The 20,799-nt window shown below is 40.9% G+C and overlaps 1 protein-coding gene across 4 annotated transcripts in view; it reads left to right on the forward strand.

Annotated features, from left to right (window-relative positions):
* vav2 (vav 2 guanine nucleotide exchange factor) overlaps positions 1-20,799 on the forward strand; it is a 201,936-nt gene that overhangs the window by 127,010 nt on the left and 54,127 nt on the right. For all 4 annotated transcript variants that reach the window (XM_046066304.1, XM_046066306.1, XM_046066305.1 and 1 more), the window contains exon 3: positions 18,853-18,911. In XM_046066304.1, coding sequence (XP_045922260.1) covers positions 18,853-18,911 — 59 coding nt within the window. The remainder of the gene's footprint in view (positions 1-18,852; positions 18,912-20,799) is intronic.

The following is a 20,799-nucleotide window of genomic DNA, read 5'->3' on the forward strand; positions in this document are numbered from 1 at the left end:
AAACCCCCCCCCCCCCCCCCCCCACACACACACACACACACACTTCTGTAATCCTTTGTAGTGTTATTTTTTGCATGCACTTTGGCTGAAATACAAGATAACGACACTTTTTTTTTCTCTCGCATTCCCTGCACCCACTGCTTCCCTTCACTAGGAACTGCTGGTTGGATTCACACAATGTCAGCAGAATGGGGAGAAAAAGAACATATCTGATTGTTGCAACTTGGTAGTGTTTATACATTATTCCATCTTAATGAAGATGTAAATAAACCGTCCAGGGTATGTTTCTCATTTTCATTAACTGTGTCTTTTATTTATAACTTATAACTTTTATTTTCATTGATGTGGTTGTTTAGCAGATGTTTTAGAAACAAGGTTATTCTTTTCAGCATGTTTGGGATATTGAATGGTTTTCAGAAATCCCCCATATCTCACATTTGTAATTACAAAGAACTAAAAGACAGATGTGAATGAAAAAACATTTTCCCACTTGGATGCTTGTAGACAGAGACTTCCACACCCTGGGCTGTTACTGATGCATAGCATGTGTGTGAAGCTCAGTCTGTCGGTTCAGTACCTCTGGTAATGTGGACCACCCCTGTAACTTCTCTGTCACAACAGGGGTGGAACTAAGGTCAGTAGAGGTCCAGAGGCTTGGCCCTGAAGTCATTGTCACTCGACAAATTTTGCTATGTCAATAAATGCTATATAATTGAACAATTATTATAACTTCAAAGACATAGTTAACTGTCAAAAAACATTATGAGCAGAAAAGATTCAGGGGTTTGCTGTAAACATTCTGGGCTTTAGCCCTGGCCATCAACCCCACCCCCCACTCACACATATCACAGATTTGATCCTCGGTAGCATACTGTGAATCCCCCACTGATGTGATACAAAAGTTACCGCCTCTCACCCCAAATTTTTGCCATTTCCATGCCTCTACAGCGTGACTAGGAATTAGGGTTTCCTATCAGGTCACAGGAGTTTAATAGGTCAGGGGGTCATTCTTTTCTTTATTGATTTCAGTAAATATTTGAGTTTATCAGTTTATCAGTCATTTAAAAATGGCATTTGTAGAATAAACACTGTAGTTTAATGGTTGGTGAACTGTCAGTATCACAAGAGGACGTCATGAATTGTGAACTGAGGTGAGAAGTGTGCTCTTGCAGCAGAAAGCACAATCATTTTGGGTGCATATGACACACTAATGTATTTTTCATCAAGTATTTCATTTAAATCAGTACAAAATCATGACACAACCCCTGCTTGTGATTATGAGCTTGAATTCTATGCTCAAATGTTCATGAACATAGATAGAAACACAAATATAGTTGAAATGTATTATATATGGGTGATATTCATTCCAGTGTAGAAAACTTTTCCTGAGCATCTTTCCAGGACACCAAAAATAAAATACATAGTACACATACATGAAACCACTAGTGTATTGTCAGAAGCCAGTGGATTCAGAGATTTGCCTCTAAGACATGCACACTGTGTCCATAGTATGTCACACCACTCCATCAGTCTGATAGATGAAGTCGGACTAGGCATCTCTTGCCCCTTCCCTCATACCCCCGGCTCATTTCACACTTTTAACTTTCTCGCCTCTCAGCCAGTTAGACTGGTAAAACAGATGTCTCTCCTTCTCCCTGTGCTGTAGCTTTTAGATTCTCTCTCTCTCTTGCTCTGACTCTTTGCACGGAATGTGGGGGTGTGGTGATACCACTGTGTCACCTGTGTCACTCAAATTGAAACTGTGATTTGAAAGAACGCGAATAGCTAATTGTGAAGAAGGCAGTTCAAATGTAGGCTTATTCAGTTGTCATCCTTGTGTGACAAACCTGCTTGCCAATCACAAGCGGCATGCTTCCTTTATGGGTCCTACTCACCAGTCAAAGCGGGCATAGGGCGTGTACATTTTACAACAACAAACGAAACTAGAGGAAAACATGTGGGATAATGGCAACAATAATTATCGCAATATAATTTTTTTCAATAGCAATATAACAAAATACATGAATTAGGACTTCATTTTTTTTTATTTTGTTGAGAAAAAAGGACCGAAAAAATCTTTTACTTAATTTAACTCAGACATATTTGTTGATAAAGATTTTATCATAATTGTTTTAAATGTACTACCTCATATTTGTGAAGTGATCCACTGTTTTGGCATCTAGCGTTCTGACCATAAAGAAAAGTTTGAACCACAATTAACCATCAGGTTTCTTCAACTTTCACTCAGGAGCAAAATTGGCCTTTAATCTCGAAAGAAATAATGATTTGCTACTTATCGTGATAATTATCGATATCAAAAGATATGAAACTTTTTATTGTGGTAACATTTTTGGCCATATCGTCCTGCCCTACGTCAGGCGAACCAACACAGGTTTTGTTCGCCGTCAACTCACACTGAAGTGTTTCAGGAGCGGAGCGTTTAGCCTGCCCTATGTTGTTGACGTGAAGTTAATTTGTCATTTTGTGTGCTTCAACTACAGATAACAGCTCTTAAAGAGCCTGTTTCATTCCGCTCAGTGCAGGCTACACATCCCACATGGAGCATTTCAGAATAAGAGTGTTTTGCCTGCATGATTATGCTGACTTGTTCAGATTTTGTTAATTTGTTCAGTTGTCCTTGCATTTTGTGCTTCTACAATGGCTAAGTAGGTTATGTAGCTAAATTGTTTCTTTTTGTCTGTTTTAACTGTGTTTATAGTTGATATACAACCAGGAGTCTGCACAGGGTGTTTTATTTTGAAAATTGACCAGATTCTCTCTGCCGTTTTGTCTGGTCCTGCCCAGTTCATCTGCTCTGTGCTGCTTGTCGCGGCTTCCTTCAAAAATAGACTGGCAGTGAAAAAATAATAAGCGCAAATCGAATCGGTATCGCGATATCTGGCAGAAAAATCGCAATTAGATTTTTTTCACCCAAATCGTTTAGCCCTAGTACTTAGGAAACCAGTAAATTATCAGTATATCTTTGTACCAGCAAGGCCCTGTTTAGACCTAGCATTAGCATATGTCTTGGGTGATCCCATTACAAGTGGACAGCTCTAAGTACAGGTGTGAATGCACCCAAGACACATTGAGGACACTTTGGGATCCGATCGCTCAGAGTTAGGGGTTACTTTAGGGTTTAAGCAGAGCATCCAAAGGACATCAGAAACCAGAAAATGTTTTCTCCATAAGATATGATACATTTTCACCAATATCAGTGAATAAAGTTATAAATTTGTGTTTTTGTACAGTAATCTGTGAGGCCCGGACCCCAGAAACACTCCTCTCCTGTGGTGTCTATCGTTTTTTCCAACCTGTAAATTCTTATCTCATATGTGGTCTGATGAAGAGTAAATTCATCAAATTCATGTTACAAACAACAACGTATTTGGTCTTTGCAAATGGATACTATGTATGTGTTTATTTGCATATAGAGCGGGGAAGTGAGATCTGATCGGAAGTGGTCACATGATGAACTGACGTACTTGGAGTTGTCCACATGTAATCTGATCACCCTAAACGCATGTTAATGCCAGGTGTAAACTACCTCAGAGAAAAAATATACTGACTTTACTTACTGAATTGTCTTTAATTCTAATTCAGATTTCTTACTCCCACAAATACGTTGTCTATTTGCATGTTTGTAACACACATGTACAAATACAGTAACACACAACATGTGAACATGCCCATCTGTAGGCGCAGATGGAAACACACTTGTTCTCACACATGATGTATGGGCCATACCACCCACACACACCAGAAAAGCTGCCGTTTGGAGTTGATTTATTTCCTTAACCCTTTAAAGAACTGAAATCATAATCAAGGCATGCCCAACTTTAACCAAACCTTGACAAACAGTCACAAAGAGGACACTAATGATTTCTCTCAGCATGTCACTGTACTGTGTAGGCTTGTGTATGTGACAAGCAAATTTTGTGGGTTTATTTTAGCCTGCTCAAAATGAGAGCAGTGATGACTGATGTTCATCCTCAGTAAGTAAACGTTAGTACTCATAGGGATTTAGAATACACACTCAAGCTACTTGCATTTTGCAAACAAAAACAAATGTGTTAAAATTATTATTTATCATTATTATTATTATTATTATCATGGTTATTATTATTATTTGTCTTTATTATTATTATACTCTTATTATACTTGTGTGGTTAATCATTTTTATTTTCACCATTTTTTACCAAAAGCAACAGATTCCATTTCAATTGATTTTATCTTGGCTTTTATGTCCTCATATATCCAAAGCTATGCCATCTTTAATGTGTACATGTAACCCTATGGTATCATAGCATTCGACACACTTTGTCATTTACCCTCTGATGGCTCTGCAGTTTGTGTTTTCTGAGGATGAAACAGCTCCCAGGCAGATATGATACATTCCACTGCTCCTACTGACTTCCTGTGCCCAGAGGCTCCATCAGGGCCTGTGATTGACACATCCTTCATAGTTGTGGACAGTTCATGTTGATCCTGTTACATTCAGCATGCACAGGGCTGCACAAATGCCTTCATATGTGAAGAATTCATGTACCACTGACCTACAGACACTCGTACAATGATGGTGCACGTGTCCACGTCCCTTTGTATGGAGCCACATGCAGAATGCAGAGGCAGGAAGCAGCCGCGTGGCAGATACATTGTATTGTAGAGCCTCTGATCTCATGAATAATGTAAAGCTGAGGTAAAGAAGATTATTGGTGTGGATATTAGAAGATGTCCAAGGCCGTGAGATGCATTAAGGCAGCTTAAATATTCGGTCTGCCTTTTTCATTACATTTTCTTGCAAACAGCAGGTCTTACTCATGATTTGCCGGTAGCATACGTTTCTGTGGAAATGTTTGTAAATTTAAGCATGTTTGTGGACTGAATTTCTCCATGAATCTCCAATTTATTGTGGCTAAACCTAATTTAGACACGATTTACTTTCACTTTTACTGATACAACTCTATTTCAATTTCAATGATCTTTGTTCTTTTATTATCAAGTAGAGACCATGAATGGCTGATAGAGTTTTGCCATTTGCTTTCTTCCCCTCCTCTTGATTATGGTCACTTGTCTGGCTGTGATGTTTTTTATTGAACATTTTAAAATCAAAGCACACTCTTTAAACTTCTTGCACAGTCGTCTCTCAGCTGTTGATGGTGTTCGTGTGATCATGACGTGATCTTATTCCATTTGCCAGCTCTTTGTGAGACTGTAATTGGCATTGCTCTTGGCACAGCCCTTTTTTCCTCGCCAATGATTATTTCACTTTCACGTTGCTAAAATCCTCCTTTCTAGTTCCCTCTTCTGCAAAGTCATTAAGGTTTGGAGGATTATGATTATGTTCTCCGTTGAGTAATATGGCATAATTCATGATAATTAAGTTCCAGTGAAAGAGCTTCTAATTTATAAGTGATTGAGATTCATGAACATACCCATTTGATTGAAAAGGTGATTTAACTTTCGGAATGTTTTTCAATAATATGTTTTCCCAAATTTGTATACTAATAAGTCCTGTCTGGTGTGGGTACTGTGCAGGAGGTCAAGTAGAAGCATCTGACTGACTCAGATGATAGTAAGCTTTAGCAAAATAAAGTCCTATTTAGTAACATTACTTTGATACTTAATGTGGCCATCATAGATGAGTAAAACTATTTTGTAAATTAAACTATTGTGAAGAAAAGGAACCTATGCATTTCACGCCCCACAGCAACAACCACAGCCTCTACCTATTTTTGCTTTTGATATTATCTGGACATGTAGGTGCATCAGTGAATGCAATCCGTCCTGATAGTTTAGCTTGCATCCTGTTGCCTTGTGCTCCCCTTCATCTGTCAGCAGCATGCGGTGTCCCACAGACATGGTCTTAATAGTAGCAGAGCGGAGGGGACAGGGCCTCTAATGGAACCCCTTTGTTCAGTTGTCACTTTCACTGCTCCCATGGAAACATCCTACTGACCAATCAGATGAGCCCTCTAGGTAGTGGCCACTGTGTTTCTGTCACTGCTCGACTAAAGGCATCCATCACTCTGAACTCTCTTAAGTTTCTTTCTTTTTCTTGCCGTCCTGCTTTCTTTTTCTCTCACCCTGCACTTGTTTTACCCACCTGTGGCCATGTTTGACAAATGTACCTTTAGTATGATAAGTTAAGGGAAAATGAGCTTTTGTGTCATGTCAAAACGTGTGAAAGGAAAAATGGTATTTACAGCGTTGCCCCCCCCCCCTATGTATACAAAACCAAAAGAGAAGATGTATTGTTAGTGTCAAGATATGCTTTGGGAAAGCATGGAATAAAAGCTTTATTCTTTTAAAATTCCTTTATGTGTTGGATGCCAGATTTCCCAGCTTATCGCATCCCTGAAGTGGATATGAAAGCCTCCCACTTGACTTTCTATCAGGTGACTGGAAAGGTAGGCCTGGCTTCATGCATCTCTCCCACTGGGTAGACACTGTGGTGTGTGATAAGGGTTTTAAAGAGGAGGGAATATTGGCAGAGTTAAAGGGTAGGGAGGAAAAAAACAGTTAATCTGTATCTCTGTACTCAGTTGCAGCCAGTTGGAATAGAAAGCACCAGTGGGTCGCTGTAGGATTCATCTTCCAGAAATAATACTTCTCTAAAGACTGGGTAGCAGGACTTACAGTCAGACGAGGAAAAGTCATCCGATTGTGTATGAAAAAAAGACACCAATAAGCTCCACACTTAGGGGCTTTAACTGCAAATATTTGGAGTAGAAGTGTGCACGGGCGCCTGCTGCAGTGCAAATGAAAACATTACAATCTTATGTCAGTTATCTCATTTAAGTATTTTTCTGATTGTTGAAAAAATCTATTGTGTGTATATGTGTGGTGCTGTTTTTTTTTTTAACTACATTATATTTATTATTTTGCCCACAGTCTGTTAGTATGCAGGCATGTATGTAAAATCTATAGCCAGACACCTGCAGATCGGGCATAATGATTTTAATCATGCAAATGCAAAGGAAATGTTCCCTGCATTGATTACATTAGTTTTAAAATGTTAGCTAATAAGTTAAAGCCATGTGACCTAAGACTAGAACTGTGGTGTTAGAAAGTGATCACAGAGCCAAGATAAGATATCCCTGGTGTCCCTTGGACAAACAGCAGTGAACGAGAAAGCTGACGACCATTAGTGAAGGCACTTGTGTATGATGTAGGCAGAGCTATTCATACTGCCAACCGTGAGTGCTCCGTGGCCGTCCGAATAGTAAAATAATCCAGTTTTAGCTTTCAATTTACGAGACTTAGTAGAATTGGCCAAATTCCTAATTATTTGTAAGATTTAGTTTGAAGTGTTAGTCTCCAAAGAAATTAAAATAAATACATTGTGTGTGTTTTTCAGAATTTAATGGGGAAGTTCAGCGATGTGGTACCTCCATAAAGAACAATCAAAATGAGAAAGGCGGGGGTCGAGAAATCATGATTTATTGCCCTTAAGCTCCAAAAAGTTTGTATCCCACAATTCCCATAATGCAACCATAAGCATCTTTTCAATAAACCAAAATTTTAAACTCCATGCTCGTGGTTTGTAATGTTGGCTGATGACATCATCAGGGTTATTTTCTTACTCACAGAGTGAGTAGTACTCCCCATATAGAGTAAATTGATGTTTTGTGTAAAATCAGTGTAATTCTGCTTTAAAATAAGGTCAGATGTTTTCATGATGTGAAGGTTTACACCCCTCCTTTTTCCAACTTCTTTATCTCTTCGAGCAGAGGGGTGTGGGCAGAGCTCCCTCCCACAGGCCAGCTGGATTACGCATGTTGGTCTAATCCCATTCATTCTCTCAGTGCTCTCTGTCAGACCAACATGTACTGGACCATCATGTGCCCAAGTCACACACACACACACGCTCAGGTGCCTGTGTCTGATAAGGACTGTGTGGAAGTATTAGCCTCATCAGCCCAGTCCCACCATACCATGGGAAATCCCGTTTCCTCCCATGATCCCCACTTTGCCCTTATCGCCACAACCTGCTCCAAAGCCTTAAACCCTTGTGTCACCGCACGCCCACAACAGCTTGGTGTCAGGGATCATCTCTGATGTACACACTAGGGCGGATGAATCTGAAATAATTTTGAAAGGTTATTTGGCCACCTTAAAATACCAAATCAAAAGAAAAATGGCTGCATCTTCTGCTTCTTAAACCTTTGCTTCCTGTCTGATAACTTGCTTTTTGTTTTAGTACTTCTAATGGTGTAGTTTAGTTGTTACAAAGATCTGACACATTTTTTTGTTTCTGTTTACAGACAATATAGTCTGATTTAGAGATTTGATGTCAAGGTTCCATCTTGTCACAATACGGTGTGCCGGTCTACAATAATATGATTAAAAAGACCGCTGAAGGGCACAGTGTGGAGGAAGCAAAAAACACTAAGAGCTCCTCTGTCAAACTCTCAGCCCTTATGACTCATTTAAAGACGGGATAAATCTCTTCAACCCAAGGGCAGATGGATATTTGAAGAGGAAAAAAAAGAAATATTTCTTTTTAGTGTCTTAATTACAGTTTATCTATCTACTGTGGGTTGTAAAACTTGTTTCAACTATAAAAATGTTCAATGCAATTCAAATGGCCTTTATTGGCATGGGAAACAAAAGTTTGCATTGTCTGTGGTACAGGTCATGGTAAAAGGAACAGTAATTTTAAATGTTTTAAATAGTAAATGTGTGGCAGATCCCCACCTATTGATTTGTATTAGTGTGACCTATTGGTCACAAAATATCCAAATAAGTAGATTTCTTTCTGTATGTCTTGAGATAAGAAACAGATTGTGTGGGATGAAGCCCTCTTCCCAGCTATCACTTTTGCTTTTGGCATAAACTGTAGTGCCCAAAAGTATTTTACTGTGGTTACTTTATGATTATTATATAATTGCTTTTCCTAAATATTGGACTCGTTCATACTTGATATCTGCAGGGAATTGAACTAAATCATAATGGGTTTTATTATCACATTTTTTCGCTTGTGGTAACAGCAGTTTTCTTGCTGTGTTAGTCCACCACAGCTGGAAAATGAGGAGCAGAGGCTGTGTATAGTAATAACTAATGGATTGGCTGAAGGCAGCAGCTGTTTGCTGTTGCAAGTGAGCCAGACAGGGTTGTATGGTAACCTGACCGGAACTGTTCTGCAAACAGCTCAAGACAAAGCAAATTATAGATCTGGCAAGCCTTAAAAAAAAGAAATATACTGCAACATTAGGAGATTCTCACACGGACATGATGCAAGACACACACTCACATTAGTATAAATACCCATATGCCAGGACATGCGTAAACAAATGCATGTGCCCCCCCGTGCACATACATATGTAGAAACCAGAGAATAAGACAGAGTGAACAGAGAGAGTTTTCTTCTTCCGTCTCTCTCTCAAGCTGAAGAAATAAACTCAGTTTTAGCAGTTTTGGCTTCATCTGCATGATTAGTTTGTGGTGAAGAAAGGTGTATTCACTCTGCCTCCTTGTGTGGAACAATAGATAGTTGACTCAGCAGTGAATGACAATAAAAACAAAGACATTATGTATTTTGTGCCTACTCTCTGCATCACACAGTGATCCACAGTATAACAGGTATAATGTTTACCACGAGTAATAGTGCAAGGAATTGACCTGTTGGGGTTGTAAGAGCTTTGGACAGATTTCACATCTCCACACTTTAACAGGTTTACCATGGTCATCATCCTAGTGTAGCTTGTTAGCACGCCAACATCTGCCAATTAGCTCTAAACACAGCTGAGGCTGACGGGACTGTAATCACCTTTGCAGGTATTTGGTCATAAACCAAAGTAATGGACAAATTTTAATTTTGACTTGATGGTCACTAAATGAATGGTCTGGGGATCACCAAAGTCTTGCAACATACTGTTGTATCTCTGACGACCCCATATTAGAAGATAATTTGAGTTTGCCGATGTATTGGTCAGGCAAATCCACAGGTCCGGGTTTCCTCTTAGAGCAAAAGAGCACTATTACAAACACATTGCGCAGTACTAACATTTTGGATTCCAGCTGCACAAAGCAGTCTGTGATTCAGACCTAATGAACACATTTTGCTTCACTGCACTGAGTTCTGCACGAAATTGCCTCTTAGCGTCTTTCTTACAGCTGTGTGTATTTCGATGCTCAACTGAGTGGCATGGAAGCATTATTCTTAATGTCACATTTTGTCGTAGATTGCCCTGTGCGCGCCTTTTGCACGTGGCGCTGATTAAAATGTCACTGCCGGTCCAGTAGGTTGGACGGTTCCTAACAGCTGATGAGAGACTTTGAAACACGGCGTGGCACTCATCACAGCAGGAGGTTCAGTCATTCTAGCATGCAAATGTCAAACGCATGTTTTGGAAGAGGCTAAAAAGTGGGCCAACCAAAACAGCCGCAGACAGACACTCATGGTTGTGCGCGCGCACACACACACACACACGCATTTTCTCATTTCCTTCTCCGTGTTTGTTTTAGGGGAGCCTTTTCAACACTCAGAGGAAGGGTGTGCTTTTTCTCAGCAGTGTGTTGAGATCATGAGTAATAGTGCAAGGAATTGACCTGTTGTTTTGTTGGAGACACAGCAGTGGACAGATTGTGTCCGATCTCGGCTCATTTCTAGCTACAGAATACCCTGCAGCCAAAGACCGAAGATGCTCCACGAATTGATAACCCACCCGGTGTAATGGTTTTATAATGAAAATGTGCCCTACAGGTTAATTTTAGTCATTTGGCTTTTTTCAGAGGGGTGGTTGGGTTGGGTTGGCTCAGCTCTCACTTTCAATCACAGTTGCATTTTCAGCTCATTGTGAAACAATTTCATGTACTGTGTTTTGCCTCTGTGCTTTTGTGAAAGGCATCAGCTCAGGGAGGGAGGGAGGGAGGGAGGGAGGGAGGGGTTGTTCTACATCACTTGTTCACACTGTTTGTCAGCTGCCACCATGTCCCTAAAGAGCTGTTTTGTTCAAACACGTGTAAATGCAGGCGTCATCCATGATTTTCCGAGTGCAAACTTGTCCTGTTGCCATCGTGCTCATCATGACACCCCTCTAGGCAGGTCAGACGTAGTGTGCCTGAGAGACGGACTAAGATGTGAGAGGAGATAGAAGGGTTTATTCACTCACCTCTCTGATTGAACCCTTTGGGCTCCAACTAGTCCAGACATCCTTCAGCCACACGTTTAACACATCACAACAACACCCAAGCCTTTTATTAACATTTAATTGAACTCTCACTTAAATAATCTTCAGGAAATTATTTTGGCATCTGTAGGGAGGGGGGCGCACATTAACTCTTGGTCTCAAATCCCTGTGGAGACATTTGATCTCGCATATAAAACCTGCTGTAAACCGTCTTTGTCTGCAAAACAATGACTTGATTACTACAACAAATTCTCACATTTGAGAAGCTAGAACCAGCAAGTATTTATTCAAACTTATCAAAATTGCTTATAACTGAACTGCTCGTTTCTAGGCCAAAACCAACCCGATCTCAACTTCCAGCAGTTTTCATAGGGAGAACTTTGTTTTGTGCCTGCTCAGCAGAGCTCCTCAGTGGAAGGAGCTTTGTCCGCTGCTGAGTCACCAGATGCCTGCCCGTTTCTCTCTCCACCCCCACACTCCCTAAAACCTCCCACCTTCTTGCTCAGCCTTGAGCCCAAACACTGATGCTGATACTCTCAACAAATCGCCTCCTCATTCATAATGAACGGGCCGCTGTAAGCATAACAATCACAAGATCATTTACTGTTGCTGTTGAGTGAAGCAGCATCCTCTCTGTGTTATTGTTGTTTGATCTCAGCTAATTTATAAGGATTATTAGTGTCGCTTGGTTCAGACAGCTTAATTCTAGATTTACTCAGTGGTAGTGCAAAGCTATTCAGGCAGCATTTCTGTCAACCTTTTAATCAAACCGTTTGCCTTGGTTTACGATGAAAGGAAATGCTGCACACAAAGACAGAGTTGGGATCCATGGCATCTCCTGCTGTATTTTACAGTGCAGTCAGACAGTATTAAGACTTTGATATATTTTTTGTTGTTTTGACTCTGAACTCTAGCACATTTGATGTGACATTAAATAATGACTCTGAGGTTTAAGTGCTGACTTTCTGCTTTAGTTTGAGGGTTTTTAACATCCATGTCAGATTTTAGGGGCTTGCAGTAATAAAGTTTTCTGACCGGTTATTAAAGTCATCATATTAAATATTTGGTGTCACATCCTTTGCAGTCTGTGACTGTCTGAGGTCCACAGACATCAGCAGACACTTGGTATCTTCTTTGATGATGCTCTTCTTCAATTCTTTTTGCCTTCAGTCTAGTCTTCAGCAGTGAAACACATCGGTAAAGAATGTTTCACAGTTTGGCCATTGATCTACTTGGTTGGACTGTCTGTACGTGTAGGATCACTGTCCTACTGCTTTAAGGGAATTACAAGGCTGTGTTGTCCAACACTGCCCACCAAATATGCAAATACTGTTAAATGCTATTACAGCTGAAAGTCAGAACTTGAGCCTCATATTCATAGCCAAAACAGAGAAAAACATATACCTGCACTATGTTTTGACTGTATGTTTCTTTTGTCCTGCCTTTCCTTTCGCTTCCTTTAAATTCTCTTACTGGATCAACATCCCTTAAGCCCCATCTCTACCAGGACCTGTCTCTTTACCAATATTGCATGCTCTATAGGCTGGTGAACCATTGATCTTTGTGTGTGTCTCTGTACGTATGCCTGTGTGTAAGAAAAAACCGGTGAGCTGCAGATGTCAATACATTCTGGCTTGATTGTGTGATTTAGCATGAAATGGGACAGGTCATGGACATGGCTGCAGCACACTGGCAGGTGTTGACGTGGCTGACGCGATCTATGGAGTACAATTTGCACATATTAGCCACCGTTGCCCTTTCCCCTTCAAGCAGCACAGGTTCAGACCAAATCAATGTGCAAGGTCCTAAAGCTAAATAAGCTGTAGCTCAATAATTCATATTGGCGGTCGTCGGAAATGAATGGAAATCTGCCTAACTTCTCCAAAAGGCTTTTAAATTGCACCACCTGCATTATGTTATGTTCATTATGCTAACCTACAATTTCAAGTTACATAAGTAGAAACTGTACATTTTGCATGTGGGCCAAATGCCATTTGTAGGCTTACAGCATTTTGCCTGGCACTGACAGTGAATGGGGTCTTTGGGTCAGCAGCAGCACTCTTTCTGGCCCTGGCAGACATACGCAGTGAAATCCCCTGTAATCAAGCAGCTGGAAGGTCTGCTTTGAGGGGATTTAGTGCAATGCGGCAGGTGCCAATCTGACTGCAATCTGGATTTACACAGGCCATGCCCCCGATGGCATTCAGCAACTTTAATATGAGCTGGTGCTCAGAGACCGCTAGTCATTCATGTGGTTTCTTGCCCAGCACTCATGGTGTGTCATAGACAAGGTACAAAAGAACCCATTAGAGATGCACTGTGTGCACTCACACAACACATCCCATGAGATTTGGGATTTACTTAGTTATTGTGTATTTACCATTTCTAAATTTACCATAATTTTGGAAAAATGTTATATTTATATATTGTAAATGCTCCGTACTTGTATAGCGCCTTTCTAGTCTTTTCGACCACTCAAAGCGCTTTTACACTACATCTGCATTCACCAGTCACACACATTCATACACTGAGCCTAAGTGCTCAAACGGAAACTAACATTCACACTCATTCATACACTGGCGGAATAGCCGCCAGGGGCAAATCGGGGTTCAGTATCTTGCCCAAGGACACTTCGACACGCAACCAGGGGGAGCCAAGGATCGAACCGCCGACCTTCCGATTAACAGCCAACCCGCTCTACCTCCTGAGCCCCAATATTCTGCATTACTGTTTTGTTTATGAATATGGATAATGTAATCAGCATTTCTGTGATTGCTGTAAGCAAGATTAAATATCAGATATTTGTAGCTGGCCTTTTGCCTTTGACCATTTTTGTTAGCATATTTTATTTCCGTTGTAGTTTCAGTGTTTGTCCTAAATAATGATAATGTATGAATAAAGGCTGATTGATTTCAATAAATAAAAAATGTGTTCTGTCCCCTTCCCTCTACAGAGGGAGTATCTTTGCCTTATTGCATGTGTACTATTTTGGATATTCTTGAGTGTGAGTTATGTGTGCAACACAAAAAAAGAAACTGTAAAATGAAGAGAGAAAAAAAGAAAGGCTGAGCTCAAAGGAATATAAAGACAGAATAAGAGAAGGTTTGTAAAAGACAGAAACTCCCGCAGGCAGTGGGACAGTGGGACACACACACACGGACGATCTCAGCCGTCCCTCCTCTGTCTGTCTATTATTGATGTTGGGCACGCAGGGTTCCCACTCAGCCATCTGTTCTCAGCTCTCCCACTCCGTGCCCCTTTTGCTTCATGCCTACCACTTTGGCAGGCTGGCATAAGCAGAGCAATGCTGTCCTATCAAAGTGTGAATACTTCATAAATATCACACACTATCAGGGAGTTAGCTATTGGAGGAAGAGCCCAGAGAGAGAAATGAGAAAAAGCAAAACAGTAATGTGATGAATTTTTCATTAATTGGGTTTCTTTGTTGGATGACTTCCAACACATGCATTGATTTGAGGTTGCGAGATATAATCGTGCCACGACTGCATTGGATATAAACAGAATTGGCGGTGGGCTGTGTTTTGTGATGGACTATCAATACTACTTATGTGCATGTTTTCAGATCTTAATCAAATCACAGCCCTGCCCTCCTACTGTTAATAGCATATGGCTGCAGGTTTGATCTGATTTGACTCGTAATTGATGACCATGCATATGTAGTCTAGCCTGGTTGCCAAGGGTAACGAGGTCCTGTAGGTCTTCTGATTGGCTGCAGGGTGGTCACATGAGGCTTCGCTTTGGCCCCAGCTGGGACAGAGGCCACATGTGGCGAGTCTGAAGATGTGTAAGGGTGGCGTGTGTTTGCAAACACTTGGCTTCGCCTCAGAGTTAATCCATAGACGCGATCCTTGTCCCTGCTCCCCCTCCCCTGCCCTGTCCTCCACATACACACACACACACCTAGACACACACTCACAGATGAGCATACAAACTTCTTATGCAGTAAATGGATTGTAAATGTTGCATGTCAGTGTCATGCAGAAACTGCAAGCATAAGTGAGGCAGTCTGACTTAACATGTGTCTTCAATTACGTCTTCCTGACTGACAGAAAAGGTCAGATGTGGGTAAAGGGATGCCAGGGGGCTGTGGGTTGCTGATTAAGGTAAGATATTGGTTTGGGGCTTCAGAAATCTGAGCTATCACTCCATCGTGTGACTTGTCTTTTCCATATTCCTAGAGGGGTGAAAGAAGCTTTACTCTCTGGCTAGCTCCAGAGTTAAGACCCCCTGGGGAGTACGAGATGAGAGGGAAATTAATAATGTGTAGAGACTCAAAGGCTTTGACTGCACCAAAGGATCAGAAGAGGGTGAAGAGAGTGCATTAGAGGCAGAAAGGGAAACAGAAGTCTGGGCAGAGAGAGGAAAGCACCATCAGGCAGACAGGCCACCTTTGAGCAGAGGCTGGGAAGTAGGAAGAAGGGCATTATGAGTCAGCTTCAAAACAAATGATTTTTAAAGATCAGCAATTAAAGGGATACTCCTCTGAGTATCACTCACAGCCTCAAGGCTTGAAAGAGGGCCACTTCTAAATCACCTTTTGGTGGATTATTCCTTTAAGTTGTTAAATAAAGTCAAATACTACACCGTATTCACATCTACTTTGCATCTGCAGTGACATTGTAGCTCTACATAAATAGATAAACAAGAACTGTCATTTTATGGCACTTGTCACAATGTGAGAACAAATGTGTACGTCCTCAGCTGCCCTGAAAACAGATTGCAAATTAGCATTTATTTCCAAAGCCAGAGAGACTCACGAACCAGTGCTTCCAGTATTGAGACATGTTTTTCACATTAGGGCGTGTGAGTGTTACATGACCAAAAAAAAATGAGAACAAACTCCTGTTAATGTTGAGGAAACTCGAGATTTAATATTAATAAGACTATGCCCGATAATGTGTGGAAGTCACGCCAGCGTGCTCAGTGTTGGCACACTTATGTTTTGTCTCCGCAGGCCAAGCAGGCCCTGCTGTGACCTCTCTGGCTCAAAGCCAGCAGCTCCGCTATCCTTTGAACTTGGACAAAGCTGGCTGAAACCAGCTGCGTTTAGCCGGATATGACCACAGCTGATCACACTACCCGGGATTAAATATTAATCGCTATTAAATACTGAATTTAGCCACCTACTGTATCTGTCCGTGCAAGCAGTTGTTTCATTTGCAGTTTCTGTTTTTATGTTTGCCCTTTTGATGTTTTGTGTTTAAATGAAACTGTCTGTCACCCTTCCACAAAGACAATGTGGGCTAACAAGACAAAGAAAATACAGCTAATAATGATTCTGGGGCAGTATGCCATATGTGATCCCTCCCTGCAGCATGGCCAGGTGGGCAGCATGCCACCCAGCAGCACAATGAGTTTATCCACAGTGATTTATTAAACACCCTAACCATTGGCTGAACAGAGCCATAGAGCTCAATTTGCCATCTATTATTCTCCGCTCTCCTCTCCCTCTTTCTCCGTCTTTGTCTGTCTCTCTGTCTTTTGTGGTTTCTATCCGCACAGTGCAGTATGTTAAGGAGTGTATTGTGTATTGGTCGACTGGCCCCATATGGAATCCTTAAGCATGAACACGACTACCTATTACATGGGTCTTTAGCGACACTGAGAAATAACCCCCTATCATCCCATCAAGTGTGGAGGTTTCCCTCCATAGATGTAAATGAATGTGATGTGTACTCTCTACACTCTCTACAACTGAACAACTTGAAAGGTTTCGGTCAACGGTGCTTCAATGCAAGCACTCCGCAGTCCTAAAGTGGCGGCCTTCTCTTCATAACAGCCATTAGCAGCGGCTCATCTTGAATGTTAAATACCACATGCGCTCAGATGCTGCGTTGTGTGTTTAGACAAGAGGGAGTTTGATGAGGGGCTTTAGATGACACACCTGCCGAGGAAGAGGGGTTGAGATAACAATTTTCTCCTCCCTGTCAAGGAGACATCTGGCATTGCCACGGCGTTGCAAGCCCAAATACACCCAGGAGTGGGTAATGAGGCATAGGAGACAGGCTTTGTGTTTTGGTGTATGTGTGTGTTTGTGTGTGTGTTTTGGGGTGATGTTTTTCCTCATTTTCCTGAACTAGCCTCTGCAGATCCTGCAAGCTCGCCATCTGTAGCCATAAACCCACTTGCGTGTCACTCATAAGCAGCGTTAAATAAGCTTAAATACAGCCCACATTTGACCTTATTCTACTAAAAGACTGAAAAAGGAAAATTGAGAAGTATGGTGTTTAACAGACAAAACAAGATAGAAGGTAAAATAAGGACAATATGGGGATGGTCAAGTGCGTGACTGTGTGTGTGTGTGTGAGAGATCTAACCAGAGTGGTGCCCAGTACCACCAACCACCGATCCGTGACTGTGCTCCACATGTTTTTGGATGTCACGATTAACATGGTGGCCTGCATTATGTTTACACACAGTCCTGTGTGGCGCTGCGTATTCCCGCGAAAATTCCCAAGTAATGTTCGATATACAACCTTGAAGAGCAGTGAATGCTGAACTGAAATGAACATATTTTTTAACTGGTGGTACATACGGTGTAGCTATGTGATGGCTCTTCCTCTGTGGAACCTATACTTTTTTCTTTTTTTTTACTTTTAGTCACTTATGTTGATGGTTGTTGACTGTTGTAGCTGACAATTAGTTTTTAGTTATTTTTATAGCTGATTGTTACGGAAGCCCTAAGCGGCCATCCATTCAAATATTCATTTTACTCCGTTTTCCCGTGACAACGGGATTATTTCCTCGTGATCTCGAGATAACAAGCCATAACTTAATACAGGGGTCGGCCTGTGTTTTTCTTGAGGATAATTTCAGAGCACTTTACACTGTGACTGGTTAGCTTAGTTGGTTGAGCACAGGACTTGCAATCCAAGGATTGGAGGATCAGCTCCTGTTCTTAGTAACTTTTTTTTTTCTTCTTTTGTGTGATTTTTATTATCCTCTTCAACAAAGTTGTTATGAAGAGATTCAGGGGAATCTAATCACAAATTTTCTTTCCTTGAAATAGCCGTCGGGAAATTTGTGATGTGTACTGTTAAATGGATTCCCCTGAATGAGAAGCACAGGAATTTCCTCTGCCTGGGAATGATGTTGAAATGAAAAGTCCATAGGTTGATGGATGTGGAACAATAGCCAGTCTCATTATAAGAACTTTGTCGAAGAGGATTATGAAAAAGATAAAAAAGAAAATAAAGTTAGTCTTTTTTCTATGAGGATCAAACCCACAACTCTATTAGTATGAGTCCTGTGTTTTGCCTACTGAGCTAACCAGTAACATCAATACTTGCACTGAAATCGCCATTAAACCACTGTGTTAAACTACTGTTTTGTTATCTCAAGATCACGAGATTATTATCATGGACAAACGGAGTAAAAAAATGTTTGAATCGATAGCCGCTTAGGGCTTCCGTAGATTCTTGCCTTTGACTACTTATCTTTTTTTTATTATGTATTACTGTTTTCATTATTTTGCTACTTTTTTGTTTGTTTTGTCTGATCCCCATTGGTTTCCCCAAAGTGTTTAGTAATCCTGGAATCTGCATTGACTAATGCAGTATCACAGAACAGTATTAATGCAACAAAAAAGGCACATGGAATACGCATTACAGATTAAGTGAATTTATCTTGCAAATAAAAGGGTTAACAGTAAAGAATTATATGTTTATCTGATAGTTTATCCCTTTGTTTCTTTCAGGTAATCTCCGCTCTGTCAAGGATCTCCCACCACAGCATTGCACAAATCAAAGGCATCAGGTATGAGTCTCATTTGTAACTCTAATTTATCATTTGAACAGCCAAAGCACTCAAGAGTATCGGTGTCAAATAAACCATTTGGATGAATGTATTCCACGTTTACTTGTAGGCCTCAATTGAGATTGAGGTGACTATTAACATCTGCTGCTCATTTAAAACTCAATTTACATTTTTAGGCAATTAGCTCCAGCTTTTACCCACTGTTATCTTGCAGGGCACAAAATAATCCAAAACACATTTCCATCTGTAACTCACACAGTAATGCAAAACACTATTTATGCAGACATTTAGTGGCACATCATAAGCACTTCTATCGGAGTCAGAATAGCACATTGTATGCAGGGGTAGTCATTTTTCACAGATAATGCTGAAACTGAGAAAATCCTTCACACTGCTTTATCAGGCCTGGAATGGGCTTATGATTTCTCTTCATTTACTCACTCTACTTGGAGCTTGGTGGCTCACCGGCGCCACATAAAAAGACATTTTATCCGTCTGAGTAATGAGTTGATGGAGCGCGCCCATTAGGAGCCTTGCCAAGAATTGAAGGAAGAAGAAAGAGAGAGAGGGGTGGGGAGAGTGACAAGAGAGAGAGCAGGTCCCTTGCCATTAATAAAGACAACACAACCTGCTGACGGCTGGCCAATTCACTGCCTGTCCACACTGACCACTTTAATGTGTGGTATCAAAATGAAGGCTCATTTAACCTCATTGACCTCACCCCCATGAGCAAAAGACTAAATTCCTTTCAGCCCTAGGGTTTATGCTGAAGTTTTACCCTACATTGGAGCAAGCAGGAACCTCTGGGTGTGAAAAGTGAACTTAATGTGAAGTTCCTTAAACCTGCATTCTTCCTAATGGCCAACAGGTAGGAACTCCACTGTTTGCAAAAAGAAGTCCGATTGTAGATTGATACCCTTATTCTCACTTTGTTTATTACCTCAGTAAGCCTATTTCTAATGAGTTTATGGTCCCATTCACTTGTTTCAAGTCTTCTTCAATACGGCATGATGCTCATATTGTAAATTATGGTCCCATTTAGAGTAAAATAGACGCCTAAGGTTTAGGGCATGGCCACTTTGTGATTGAAAAGTTGCTACTACAGTGACCTTTCAGGTGTAGCAGTGTGTATCCCTCTCCAGCTCCACCCATGGTTCGAAAAAATCAAGATGGCGAAAGCCAATATGCCAAACTCAAGGCTTCAAAAAGGTAGTCCACAAACCAACACAGTTTTACACAGTCTATGCTTTGGAGGCGGACAAGTGAAAACAAAACTGTCTCAGATGTATCGGACATCTGTAAGGAGTCTACAATACAAATTTATGGAAGAAGAAGTAGAGTTAGAGTTTGATTTTCAGTGGCGTTGGCATTAGTGCATATTCAGTGTTAATATCTACAACAGTTTTTATGGCATTAGGCAAATGTTTCTTACTGCTTTCGCTACAGGATTTGCTGAAATGCACAGGGTTACAGTGGGGGAAATAAGTATTTGACCCCTTGCTGATTTTGCAGGTTTGCCCACTTACGAAGAATGCAACGATCTATAATTTTAATCATATGTACATTCTAACAGTGAAAGACAGAATCCCAAAGAAAATTCCAGAAAATCACATCATATGAATTTATAAAAATTGATGACCATCTGATGAGGAAAAACAAGTATTTGACCCCCTGGACAAACAGCATGTTAATATTTTGTAGAAAAGCCATTACTGGCCAACACAGATGTCAAACGGTTTTTATAGTTGGTGACAAGGTTTGTGCACATTTCGGCAGGGATGTTGGCCCACTCCTCCCTGCAGACAGCCTCCAAATCATTCAGGTTCCGAGGTTGTCGCCTGGCAACTCTAATTTTAAGCTCCCTCCAAAGATTTTCAATTGGATTCAG

This window comes from Micropterus dolomieu, linkage group LG13 (assembly GCF_021292245.1).
Source record: "Micropterus dolomieu isolate WLL.071019.BEF.003 ecotype Adirondacks linkage group LG13, ASM2129224v1, whole genome shotgun sequence".
Taxonomy (NCBI): Eukaryota; Metazoa; Chordata; class Actinopteri; order Centrarchiformes; family Centrarchidae; genus Micropterus; species Micropterus dolomieu.